The sequence below is a fragment of the Pinus tabuliformis genome, chromosome 3_1, assembly GCF_031772625.1.
Source record: "Pinus tabuliformis cultivar Carrire ecotype Pingquan chromosome 3_1, CPIR1, whole genome shotgun sequence".
NCBI classification, from domain to species: domain Eukaryota; kingdom Viridiplantae; phylum Streptophyta; class Pinopsida; order Pinales; family Pinaceae; genus Pinus; species Pinus tabuliformis.
The window spans coordinates 624201023-624214867 of NC_142301.1; the positions used below are offsets into that span (position 1 = coordinate 624201023).

General features: G+C 35.2%; 1 protein-coding gene and 1 pseudogene across 1 annotated transcript; one reads left to right on the forward strand and one right to left on the reverse strand.

Annotated features, from left to right (window-relative positions):
• Positions 1–588: 588 nt before the first annotated feature.
• LOC149188580 (basic endochitinase-like) lies at positions 589–2219 on the forward strand. Its single transcript, XM_089413049.1, has 3 exons — positions 589–1177; positions 1282–1438; positions 1521–2219. The coding sequence occupies exons 1-3, from the start codon at positions 655–657 to the stop codon at positions 1891–1893; spliced, it is 1053 nt and encodes a 350-aa protein (XP_089269175.1). The 5' UTR covers positions 589–654; the 3' UTR covers positions 1894–2219.
• Positions 2220–11179: 8960 nt separating this feature from the next.
• On the reverse strand, positions 11180–11751 carry LOC149188581 (small ribosomal subunit protein uS5y/uS5u/uS5v pseudogene; annotated as a pseudogene).
• Between the last annotated feature and the right edge of the window lie 2094 nt (positions 11752–13845).

A 13845-nucleotide genomic window follows, 5' to 3' on the forward strand; every position in this document is an offset into this window, starting at 1 on the left:
TATAGAAATATTAAAATACCACTAATAACCAAGGAATAAGTATTTACAAATAGGCCATATAAAGAACTTCGCTCTGACTGACCCTCCAATAATAATGAATTATCGTCTTTTTTTGTTAGAATTTCAATTCATCGGGGATATAGATTTTGTGACATGTACCTCCGTAATTGGAGGGAATTGACACAAATAAGTCAGCTGCGTGAATAAACCGCCGTCGCCCACCTTTAACACAGAGTGGGCCATCTACGTCCACTTATTCAATGATCTCAAAGTCGGTGACGCACCAGTCAATAACCTTTTAAGATTTGGTCTGGCAGATCGTTCCAAAAAGCAACTAAAAAGCATAATCCTCAACACATAAGTTCGTACCAAATTCAATATGCACTGCTGGAGGTTTCAATCGAGAAGAGTTTAGTCTTTCTTTCGATAAGGTCAGTTGAATGGCAGTAATTGGCCCCCCTGCTTGTCGAGGGAAATTTTGCTGTAAAAGGAGGGGTCAGGGGCTTCAATGGAGAAGAGTTTAGTCTTTCTTTCGATAAGATCAGTTGAATGGCAGTAATTGGCCCCCCTGCTTGTCGAGGGAAATTTTGCTGTAAAAGGAGGGGTCAGAGGCTTCAATTATTACAAGAGTTTGCAAACATTTGCAGGCTAAAGATGGCGGGGACTATAGGGAAACTGAGCTCGATTCTCCTTGCGACGACATTAGTAATCTTCAGTGCAATGGCGATGATCATGGGTTTGCCTTCTGTGTCCGCGGAGGATTGCGGACAGCAAGCAGGTGGAGCGCTTTGCTCTGGAGGGCTGTGTTGCAGCGAATGGGGATTGTGTGGAAACACGCCGGCCCATTGTGGTCAGGGAGTTGCATCAATCATTACTGAAGATTTTTTCAATCAACTGTTGAGAGGAGGTTCGACTCCCACACGCACCCCACCACCGCCTACCCCCACCAAGGCCACTCCCAGCGGAAACCGAGTTGTATCCATGATTACCGAAGATCTTTTCAATCAACTGTTGAAATACAAAGATGACAGCAGTTGCAAAGCCAATGGATTCTACTCATACGCTGCCTTCATAGCGGCTGCCAATGCTTTCCCCGGCTTCGGCACCTCTGGTGATGTCACTACTAACAAAAGAGAGCTCGCTGCTTTCTTAGGCCAAACCTCCCACGAAACCACTGGTAATATTTACACTTCCCTAACCATTCATTAATTATCTGATCGGATTTTCACTTCACTGTAGTTAGCGACGAAATTATATAAAAAGAAAACTGGGTTTAAACAGGCGGGTGGCAGTCAGCCCCAGATGGCCCGTACGCTTGGGGTTACTGCTACAAAGAGGAGCAGGGAAATCCTCCCGCGGTGTACTGCCAGGCATCCTCCCAATGGCCCTGCGTATCTGGAAAGAGCTACTACGGGCGAGGACCTATTCAGTTACAATGGTCAGTCATTTATACTTATATCTTCTTATTAATTATTTTAATGGACCTTCATGTTCGTATTGATTTGCTTTGGGCTTTTCAGGAACTACAACTATGGACCGGCCGGGAAGGCAATCGGATTCGATGGCATAAACAACCCCGACATTGTTGCTAGCGATGCCACAGTTTCTTTCAAGACGGCAATCTGGTTCTGGATGACCGCGCAATCTCCAAAGCCTTCCTGCCACGACGTCATGACCGGGAAATGGACTCCGTCCAGCAGCGACAGCGCCGCCGGCAGGGTACCCGGCTATGGAGCGGTGACGAACATCGTCAACGGTGGGCTAGAATGCGGGAAAGGAACCGACTCGAGGCAGCAGGATCGCATCGGCTTCTACAAGCGATATTGTGACATTCTTGGCGTCAGCTATGGAGCCAACCTGGACTGCAACAATCAAACGCCTTTCGGATCCTAATCTCAACTTCACATTGTCGAAAATCGGCCACAGGCGTATGAGTATGAAACTAAGGAATAAGGTCCATGGATATGGGCAGAAAGCGTTTTATGTAGGCCAGAGGCGACTAAATAAAAATATTTGCGAAGTCCAGTGAGACTGCAAATTTTCTCAGAAAATAATGGAAAATCCGCTTAAATTTTGAATAAAATTTTGCAGAAATTTAGGAAATTCTGATTACTGCCGGATATTTTGGGTAGTCGAGGAGTTTTTGATGGTGTACCCAATTCAGGTCTGGGTAGCTCGGTAGACAACCCCAATAAAATATGGAATAATAAGGTCCATTGATATAATCACCCCTTCTCCCTATCTATACGTTATTAAACATTTTTTTCAAAAGTGAGAAAATTTATCATAATTTAGTTATCAAAGTAGTGAGTACAATCATTTATAGTTGCTAATAGCCAATGCATTGACTCATCACCTTTATTCAAATTCTAGTTGCTAATAGCCAATGCATTGACTCATCACCTTTATTCAAAGAAAACCACGCAAAAACCACCTAAAATAACTCGCTAAAAAGAAACAAGCTTTCACTCTTCCCCTCTTAATCTTGGGCCAAAAAACCAACTTTTAACCAAACTAACATATTTACTATCTATCATCCTATCACTGAACCAAACAATTTTACAATGATTTCCTAAAAAGATTTCCTAAAAAAAACCTATGTCCACTATCAAGTAACTATTCATATATTCCATCTCAAAAAAACAAAACTATACCAAAAAAATTACTGACAGCTAAAAAGTCTATGCAAAATTAATTATGCTTGCATTTATCGATAGTCTGGTAAGGAAGCTGCAAAGTAAAACCTCTCCAGCTCCTTCGATACCTCTCTTTGATAGAAGATCAGCCACGTGATTTTGTTCCCTGTAAATTTGTTCATATATAATTTACTGAAAGTCCTCTCCAAGTTACGGTTCCGTCGCATCGTATATCTGTGAATGAATAATATGACGTTTGGGGTGGGATTTGGATGCCGGAGCTTGTTCGAGGTCACGGAGATCGACTCTCTCCGTCCAGTCGCCTTTCAACGAACTTTTTCACTATGCAATAAAAGCGAACTCTAACTAATATAAAATAACTTCTAATATATGAATGGAAGTTTTGGGTTGATAATTTTTATTGTTTCATTTTTTCCGAAATTTGTTACAAATTAGTAAAACTATAAATTTAAATTGTAAAGGTGCGTGTATTTTTTTTAAATATTAAAGGCATGTTTATATTCAAAAACATATTTCAACTAAATTATGTAATCTATTTCATCTATTAACTAAATTGTTTCTAAAGTATTTTAGTTAATCTTTTTATGATTATTGGCCAAAGGCTCTCCTTCTCCTATTTAAACCTGGGGTGAAGAGCCGGTGAAGCGATTGGGTTTCCTTCACATGGCGCAACCACATTTAAGACTTACTTATGGATCGATTATGTGTCTTCACATTGCGCAACCACATTTAAGCAATTGAAACAATTTTTGGAGGGATGAAATATGATGTCGTCGGGATGATTTACATTACAACACAATATAACCATTTTTAATCATTAAATTGCTTGCCCCATCATGAATCGTTTGCATTGGAATAGCTATAACGCCACATGTTAGGTGGAAAGACAAATCGTTTATTTTTGGTTTGCTATCGGTTCTATTCCATTGCTCGACCTTCACATCCTTGGCACAACCATATTTTCTTTCATGTTCTCTTCACCATTGATTCTATACATTGCTCATGGCTTCGCATGCTGTCTGTTTGTTTTGTTCCAGTCTATCTGATTATTGTTTCTCACAACGTTTGTCATGGATATTAGTATAGCCCTGTTGTTTTTATCATTATTTACTGTGCATTGGTTGGTTCAACGATGAGGGTTGTCGAGTTACTATTTAATGTCGATCTTACTTTAACTATCCAGTTTGTGTTTGCATTGATTATCGAATCAGTATTTTTCGCTCCCACTATTAGATTATCTTTTCTCACATGGTTTATCATGGTTCTTGATATAGCTCCATTGTTTTTAACATTATTACTACAACGGTTGTATACATTAATGGTCCACTTGTTCTAGATCAACGCATTGTAATGCATTATTGAAACGCAGGTGATCACGAAGCGTTAACAGTGCTTCTAAGTTGTGCGGAAATCAGTCTAGGGGCATATGGCGTCGAGGCAATTTGCATCATTATCTCATATGCACAGAGCTCGAGGCGGAAGTATGGTTTCCTTGGATCTGTAGCATGGAAAAAACGTTCAGTGTCTAGAATTAATCACCATTATCACAACCTAAGATAATACAAAATTCACTAAATTTATGCACCATGTTTTTGTCTAATGATTGGTTTACAATATTTTCCCAAATTTCCAATTTCAAAATACATTGGGGATAGACTCGTTTATAGGGAAAATTAAAATTGAATTAAATATGATAAATCCCGACTGCAACAAGGCACCATCTACCTTAACCACATATTGTGGTTTGTTAGAGATGGGTAAGATTTTCTTACATTTACAAACAGAATTCCACACCCAGACATGCATGTGTTTTAAGTTTTTTTATTATGACGTGCACGTTAAACACATATATCGAGAAAAAGACTCCTGCCCTGGGGGCATTGCTATCCGCGTTGCTCGCAGCGTCGTTTCAGAGGTTTCACGCAAAAGTCTTTGTGGGGACCCGTCACTTTCTTATTGTTTTGAAGATACTTTCGAAATTATTCGGGTACAGTAAACGCTCACCATGATTGATCATCTTGAAATGTTTTTTATTTTTGTTTGTATCTTAGTTTGAATCCACAAGCAACAGGTACGAAATTTACAAAAATTGGTGTTTGTGCATTTAAAACCACATTGTGATTGTATTTTCTTGAAGTATATTGTGCTTTAATGTTTAAATTAAATTTAATTTGTATATAAATATTAAAATTAGGATATCGTGATAACATGCCTTAAATTTAAGGGAGAATTGACTAAATATCATCAACGCATTTTTCTCCTTTCTCATTCTGGCACTCCTTCAATAATAATGACATGAACAACGACTTGAAAGAAAAAATTAATAGAAGGTGTCGTGACAAAGAGTTTTGTGTATTTCATCGTGGTTCTTGAATATCCATCCACTGAAGTGTGGGAATTTCTTTTGAAACTGTGGGTATTAGGTGTCTATTATAAATATTCTGATAAATATTTTTAATAATAAAATAGTAATATTGTTAATTATTATAGCCAATGTTTTATTAAAAAAAATAATAATAATTATATATTTTTGGAACATGTTTGGATCAACCAATTGCTATAAATTTAAATAAACGTATGGAGACCATGTTTGGTTCATTGGTTTAACAGTTCAGCTATTCATGGAAATATTGGTTCATTGGTTTAATAGTTCCGCTATTCTTTAAATATTAAATAGTTCAAGTTTTTTTTTAATGGAGTTTGATCTCCCTCAATCATCAATTAACATCCAAAAACAATGCCAGGTTTTTAAAATGCAATACATAAATTCCTTGCAATAAATAAATGAATCAAACTAGAGAATGAAAATGGTTAACTATGGTTAATCTTGGTCAAACATGATCGAATGTCGCATTGTGACAAAGATTGTCTCGATATGAAAATTAATCATGGTCAACCATGGTCCAATGTCGCATTGTGAGAAATATTGCCTTTATATGTCAATCAACCATGGTCTCGAATGTTGCATTGTGACAAAAATTGTCTCCATATGAAAGTCATGGACAATCATGGACGATCATGGTCAACCATGTTTATTTTAGCATTTATAATACTGATCCCTTGGTTTTATTATTTGGTTGGGTTTATAATATCAATAATCGTTAATCATGGTCAATCATAGCTAGCCATGGTCAACCATGGTGGAATCTCGCGTTGTGACAAAAATTGTCTCCATACGAAACTCATCGACAATCATGTTTAACATGGTCGAACATCGCATTGCAACAAAGATTGTCTCGATATGAAAATCAACCATGGTCAAACGTCGAATTGTGACAAAGATTGTCTCAACATGAAAATAAACCATGTTCAACCATGGCCTAATGTCACATTATCATAAAGATTGTCTCCATATGAAAATCAAGCATGGTCAACCATTGTCTAATGTTGCATTGTGGCAAATATTTTCTCGATATGTAAATCAACCATGGTCAAACATGGTCTAATGTTGCACTGTCATAAGAATTGTATCAATATGAAAATCAACCATGTTCAACCATGTGTTTATAATATTTATCTTAGAGTTTATATACCTTGGGTTTATAATATTTGTCCCTTGGGTTTAATATTATCCCCTTGGGTTCATAATCCCTTGGGGTTTTATTATTAATCCCTTGGCTTTTTAATATTAATCCCTTGGGTTTATTATTCCTTTGGGTTTATAATATCAATCATGGTCAATCATGGTCAGTCATAGCGAGTCATGGTCAACCATGGTCGAATATTGCATTATGACAAAATTGTCTCCATATGAAATCATGGACAATCATGGTCGACCATGGTCAACCATGGTTGGTCATGGTCAATCATGTTTTATAGAATGAAACATGGCCAACCATGGTAAATCTTGTTCAACCATGTTCGAATGTCACATTGTGACAAATATTGTCTCAATATGAAAATCAATCATGGCCAACCATAGTTCAACATAGCATTGTGACAAAGATTATCTTGATATGTAAATAAACCATGTTCAACCATGGTCTAACGTCGCATTGTGACAAATATTGCCTCGATATGAAAATCAACCATGGTCAACTATGGTCTAACGTCGAATTGTGACAAACATTGTCTCGATATGTAAATCAACCATGGTCTAACATTGCATTGTGATAAGAATTGTCTCAACATGAAAATAAACCATGGCCAACCATATGTTTATAATATTTATCTAAGGGTTTATATATCTTTGGTTTAATATATTTGTTCCTTGGGTTTAATGTTATCCCCTTGGGGTTTTAATATTAATCCCTTGGGTTTATTATCCTTTTTGGTTGATAATGTCAATCATGGTCAATCATAGTGACTCATGGTCAACCATGGCTGAATATTGCATTATGAAAAAAATGGTATCCATATCAAAATCCTCGATAATCATGGACAATTATGGACAATCATGGTCAACCATGGTCAGCCATAGTTGATCATGGTCAACCATGTTTTATAGAATGAAACATGGCCAACCATGGTCGAATGTCACATTGTGACAAAGATTGTCTCGATATGAAAATCAATCATGGTTAGTCATGGTCAACCATGGTCCAATGTCACATTGTGAGAAAGATTGTCTCGATATGTAAATCAACCATGGTCTTGAATGTCGCATTGTGATAAAAATTTTCTTGATATGAAAATCAACCATGGTTAACCATGGTCTAACATCTCATTGTGATAATAATTCTCTCAATATGAAAATCAAGCATGGTCAACTATGTGTTTATAATATTTATCTTGGGGTTTATATGCCTTGGGTTTTTAATATTTGTCCCTTGGTTTTAATATCATTCCCTTTGATTCATAATCCCTTTGGGTTTTAGCATGAATCCCTTGGGTTTATAATATTGATCCCTTGGTTTTATTATTCCCTTGGGTTTATAATATTTATCCCTTGGTTTTATAATTTCAATCATGCTTAATCATGGTCAATCATAGTCAGCCATGGTCAACCATGGAAGAATATCGCATTGTCACAAAAATTGTGTCCATATGATAATTACGGACAATCATGATCAATTGTGGTTGAACGTCGCATTGTGACAAAGATTATCTTGATATGAAAATCAACCATGGTCAACCATGGTCGGACGTCAAATTGTGACAATGATGGTCTTGATATGAAAATCAACCATGGTCGGACGTCAAATTGTGACAATGATGGTCTTGATATGAAAATCAACCATGGTCAACTATGGTCCAACGTCGCAATGTGACAAAGATTATCTTGATATGTAAATTAGCCATGGTCAACCATAGTCCAATGTCACATCGTGATAAGGATTGTCTCAATACAAAAATGAACCATGTTCAAGCATGTTTACTTTAGTGTTTAAATATTATCTTAGGGTTTATATATCTTGGTTTTATAATGTTTGTCCCTTAGATTTAATATTATTCTGTTGGGTTTATAATCCCTTGGGGTTTTAATATTAATCCATTGGGTTTATCATTCCCTTGGGTTCATATCATCAAACCCTTGGGTTTATTATTCCCTTTGGTTTATAATATTATACAAGGCCAACCATGGTAAACCATAGTCAACCACGGTCAAATTTCACATTGTGACAAAGATTGTCTCAATATGGAAATCACTCGTGGTCAACCATAGTCCAATGTCACATTGTAACAAAAATTGTCTCCATATGAAAATCAATAATGGTCAATATTGAAATTAACCATGCCCAACCATGTTTATTTTAGTGTTTATAATATATATCTTAGGGCTTATATACCTAGGGTTTATAATTTTTATCCCTTAGGTTTATAATATCAATCCCTAGCCCATGGGGCTTTGGATTGACGGTGAATGGGTGTACTGTTAAGGCACTCCTTGTGATAGGTCACTGGTTTAAATCCCTAATGGGTGCTTACCTACCAAAAAAAAATATCAATCCCTAGGGTTTCATTTTATTCCCTTAGATTTATAGTCCTTTGGGTTTTAGTATTGATCCCCAGTGTTTATTATTCCCTTGGGTTTATAATATAAATCATGGTCAACTATGGTCAACCATGGTCAACCATTGTCTACCATGTTTTATAAATTCAACCATGGTCCAACGTCGCATTGTGAGAAACATTGTCTTAATATGAGAATGGGCCATGGTCAACCATGGTCCATTATCACATTGTGAAAAATATTCTCTCGATTTGAAATCAATCACGGTCAACCATGGTCCAAGGGTTTATAATATTTGTATTATAAACTAAACGAATATATAGTATAAATCCAAGAGGTTAATAATAAATGTAAGGGGTTAATAACAAAACCCCAAGTAGTTATAAACCCAAGTGAATACTATTAACCCAAGGGATAATAAGCCCAATGGATTATTACTAAAAACCCTAAGGTTTATATTCCCTTGCGTTTATATTATTAATCCCTTGGGTTTATTATTCCCTTAGGTTTATAATATCATTCCCCTGGGTATATTAATATAAGGGTTCATATTCCTCAGGTATAATAGTATTCATAGGTTTATAATATTAATCCCTTAGGCTCAATATAAATCATGGTCAACCAAGGGTTTATATATATTGGATTTATAAACATGGTTTACCATGGTTGAAAATGGTTTATTTTCATTTTGAGACAGTCGGTCACAATGCGATGTTGGACGATGGTCAACCATGGCCAACCATGTATTCGAGGGTTTAATAGCTTAGGGCTTATATACCTTGGGTTTATAATTTTAATTATGTGGGTTTAATTTTATTCCTTTCGGTTTATAATCTCTTGGGTTTTATATTAAAAATTCAATGGTATAATATTCTAAGGGTATAATATTATTTATAGGGTTTGTAATTAATATTAATCCCTAGGGTTTATAATTCCTTGGAATTTTACTATTAAATCTAAGGGATTATAAACCCAAAGGAATTAATATTGTAAATCCAAGTTTTTTTTTCCCGTAAGAAAAGTTGTAATTTTATTAATGAAAACAAAATTACATTTCGTATATGCTGAGTCGCATTTCATCTGCAAGTCAAATGACCTCAGATTAATGGTTCGTTAAAAAAGATTAATGTACATATGGGGAGAAAATCATGTTTTCCTCCCATTTTTCTTCTCGACCTTGCGCCACTCCCCTTGAGACGGCATCGTGGATACAAGTTGAAGTGGATTTTCAGTGCCTAGTTGGGGATTTTCCTTGTCAGAATCAGAGGTGTCTGATGTGTGTAGTCTTTTGGTTCCACTGTTTTCCATTGTATCTGGCATCTTTTCCAGTTGTGATTCCATAGGTCGTTGTGGAGATGTCTCCTAGATTTCTGCTTCTTTTTCTGTTTGATTGTTCTCATTTGGTATGGGCTCTTCCACCTCAAACTCCTCCTCCTCTTTAGGATCTGGTGGGGCAAATTTCCAACCCTTGTGTTGTTTCCCTATTTTTTTCTTCCTTTGGCTGTATTTTTTGTCTTCAGGACATGTATTTCTTATATGTCCTGTTTGTCGGCATATTCTGCACCTAAATGTTGTGTTTTCATAGTCTAGTGTCTATGTCTAGCTGCATTTTTTATGCTTCAACTGTATGTGGCTCAGTAAGCCTTTACTGAGATCTACTTCCACACAGATGCGTGTGAATGTAAAAATTCTTTCCTCCACTCTCTGTGTGTCCATTTTAATATATCTGCCAATGATGTTACATATACCTACAAGAATCTATTGGTCCCAGAAGTTTAATGGTAGGTTGTGCAAACGGACCCAAACTAGCATCTTGGAAACAACCATAGTATTGGAATTGAATTCCGAGAACCATGGTGTGATGAAAAGGCCCGTAGATCCCCAAAACCATGGTCCCTCCTGTAGCACAAGGTCTCTTATCTCTGTTGATTGGAATTTGACAATCAAAACCCCCTGGAACAGAGGTGGATCTCACAGTGTAGAGTCCATTTTGTGAATATCCAATGGAAAAGTTCAAAAGGTTTTGGCCAGAAGCAGTTGAGTCGACAAATGATGGCTTGTGATTCAAAATTCTTACATGCCTCATCTGTTTCTAGTATATCTATATTTAGTTTTGGTTTATAGTTCAATTGATCTACAATGTATGGAATAGGTTCTGTTCCAGCTTGCTTTGGGACCACTGTAGGAGTTTTTCACCCTTATAAGATGTTCCTCCATTTTTGTGCTTCTATTGTGGATCTGTGTCGTTTTCTCTTTTTGTGCTTGTCCCACTACCCCCTTATGTTTGTTTTGTTGAACTGAAAGTTGTTGCACCACCTCTCAGCCTCAAGTTGAGTGTTATAGTAGATTCTGAGATAATGTTGTAATCCAAAATGGATCTGAGATCCTGCAGGGTTCTAACCCCATATAACATATGTTGTATTCCAAAAGGGTAACTAATTTGTTGGGCGATGATATTCTTCAGGTTCATAACATAGTCTATTGCAAGGACCCAAATCAAGTTAGTCTTCCCCGAAGGGGTTTTAATAAAAATTTGAAAGCGATTAGAAGTTACCAAGGAAGGGGGTTTTGTGGTCCTCTGGGTCATGTAGGACCATGCAGCTTCAATGTCTCCATAATGCTCTGTAGTCTATGGGTACTCCTCCTGTGTCTTGACAGGCTCGACAGAATTTACGAGAGATTTGGTCGACCCTCGCGAGGAGGTGAACACGTATTCGATTCTATTAAACTGCAGAACCTTCTTAGGCATGCGAGCAGCCACAATCCCGACACCTCTGGGGGTGGGCACCATTCTATCTATTCTGGAACCACATTTACTAGTGATCTTGACAGGTATGATGTGGGGTTTCCAGATATTATTACCCCAATAACCCCTCCTCACGAGAATAACTGAAAACTTGGCCAAAATTATGGCTCCACGACTGGCTGTGGCCACCTCTTTGCTGCACTTAACACTGAGCTCGCCGTGGCCATTGCCATCACCCGTGATCTGGTGCTCCTCAACGGCCAACGAGAAGAGATAAATTTTCTCAAGGGAACTGATTTTTCTGTCTTTTACGAGGTGATTGAGCTTTTTCACGGACACCCCCTTTCCTTCTTCATCTCTTCAGGGTCCTTGGCGTCCACCGTGACTATCTCTGCGGCCTCTGTCTCCTCGGCATTGCCCAAACCGCGCCCTAATCCCCCTCCTCTTTTCCCCATTACTTCGCTAGGGTTTCAAAATGAGCATTATAAACCAAAGTTATATAAAACATAAGATAAATATTATAAATCCTTGAATAAATATGGTTGATCATGTTCAACCATGGTCCAACATTGCATTGTGATAAGGGTTGTCTCAAAATAAAAATCAACAATTGTCAATCATAGTCAACCATATTTATTTTAAAGTTTACAATATTTTTCTTAGGGTTTATATACCTCAGATTTATAATATTAATCCCTAAGGTTTAATAGTATTCCTTTGGGTTACAAATGAAACCTTCAGCTTATATCAACCACATTAATACTTTTAATGTGGTAGTACTATTAAAGTAAAATAATTGATTTTTTAGCCATATTACAAATAAGCATAAATTGTTTATTGTCCATTGAATTTTTTTTTAAAGATATATAAACGACTTTAAAATAACATCAATTAGTTCGATTAAATATTTTGATTCTCATCTCTTTGTCAATCTTTTCATAAAAAATTCAACAACTTTTATCCCAATTCAAACCAAAAGTAAATATTATTGGTTCAAACATATTTTAATACTTGCGTATGGTAGGTGATATTGTTTTTGTTTTTGGTCAAAAACATTTGACTTTTCATTAATTCTAAAAAAAATTAAATAGATTTTACAAAGTTTATTAAAGTTGAAAAATATTAAAGTTTTGGAAAAATTAGATATTATACTTAATATTTTGAAAATTAAAAATAGATATTAAATTTTTTAAATTTAAATTTCTATCTTTTTTATTAGTTCATACAACTGAAGTAACTAATTTTACCATTAAATATAATAATACAAATATCAATACCAATATTAATATTTATGACTTAATGTATAAATATATATATATATATATATATTGCTTATAAAACATTCATAAAAAAAAAATTAAGGGCTCATTCGGTTCCTTCCATGATTGTACCCAAGATCCTTAACTGCAAAAAAAATAATTCTTCAGCGTGTTAGTACAAGGTAAATACAGATGGCCTACGGGATGTGCTTCCCGACGGTGAATTGATGACCCCCCGTTCTTCTCTCTCCTGCACAGCTTGCCTTAAACTTGATTTTATTAATCTTTGAATATTTACAATTTGAAAACTTCACCATGCTTAGATCAACACATGGTCCTTAAAAAATGTTCCTATCCTCTATAAGCCTAGCCATTAACTGGTGGGGCCTTGGTCTTGAGCAAATGTCAATCAAATCGAACTAGTTAAAGTTGAAATTTAATGAGTAAAATGTTTTTCAAGGGAAAGTTGAAATAGGGTTGAAAAAATTTATGTGGCCATTTCTTACTAGCCGTATTGAAGCGTATAAAATGTTATATATATATATATATATCGCATTAAATTAATTATATGCCAGATATCTTGATTTTAAAAAATATATTATTTCAAAATTTAAATTGAATTTAAAAAATATGCTATTTCAAAATTTAAATATCATTCTTGCATAATGTTATTGGTATTGGTTTTTAATAAGGGTTGATTCCTTTTACCGAAAACTACTCATAGGGGTATTATAGAGTGTTTTCATTCTTATACATATAATAACAAATTTAATGGTTATTAATAACAAAGTTTGAATGTTCAATCAAATAAAGAATACATAAAATGTCTTTTAAAATATTTGAATATTTTGTTTTTCAATTAAGATTTCTTCTTTAATAATATAAATATTAATTATTATATTATTGATAAATATTAATTGTTATATTTTGTATAATTAATGGACAAAATTGTCCTGCTATACCAAATTGATGTATTTTTTATTATAAATTTTTTTGTTCATAAGAGGTCATTAATTACATTTATTTATTATGTTAAAATCACATCTATTTATTTTACAACTATGAACATAGACATGTCATTAACAACTTTGATTGATTTGACATGTTGTTATTAAACTATTTTATAGTTAAAACAAATTAGTTTATTTCTTTTTGGTCAAAATGTATTTTTTACAAATCAATATGAAAGAGATGTGTCACTCTTATGTTCAGGTAGAGTTTACATATAATATTAAAAGAAATAATAATAAAAGAATATTTCATTGTTTATTAAAAGTAAATTATTTTAAT

What these genes read in the sequence shown, in the direction of transcription:
- LOC149188580 (XM_089413049.1), top strand. Translation starts at nt 655, where the DNA reads ATGGCGGGGACTATAGGGAAACTGAGCTCGATTCTCCTTGCGACGACA. An exon ending in AACCTCCCACGAAACCACTG is followed by an intron (nt 1,178 to 1,281) that starts GTAATATTTACA and finishes GGGTTTAAACAG; the next exon opens with GCGGGTGGCAGTCAGCCCCA. An exon ending in GGACCTATTCAGTTACAATG is followed by an intron (nt 1,439 to 1,520) that starts GTCAGTCATTTA and finishes TGGGCTTTTCAG; the next exon opens with GAACTACAACTATGGACCGG.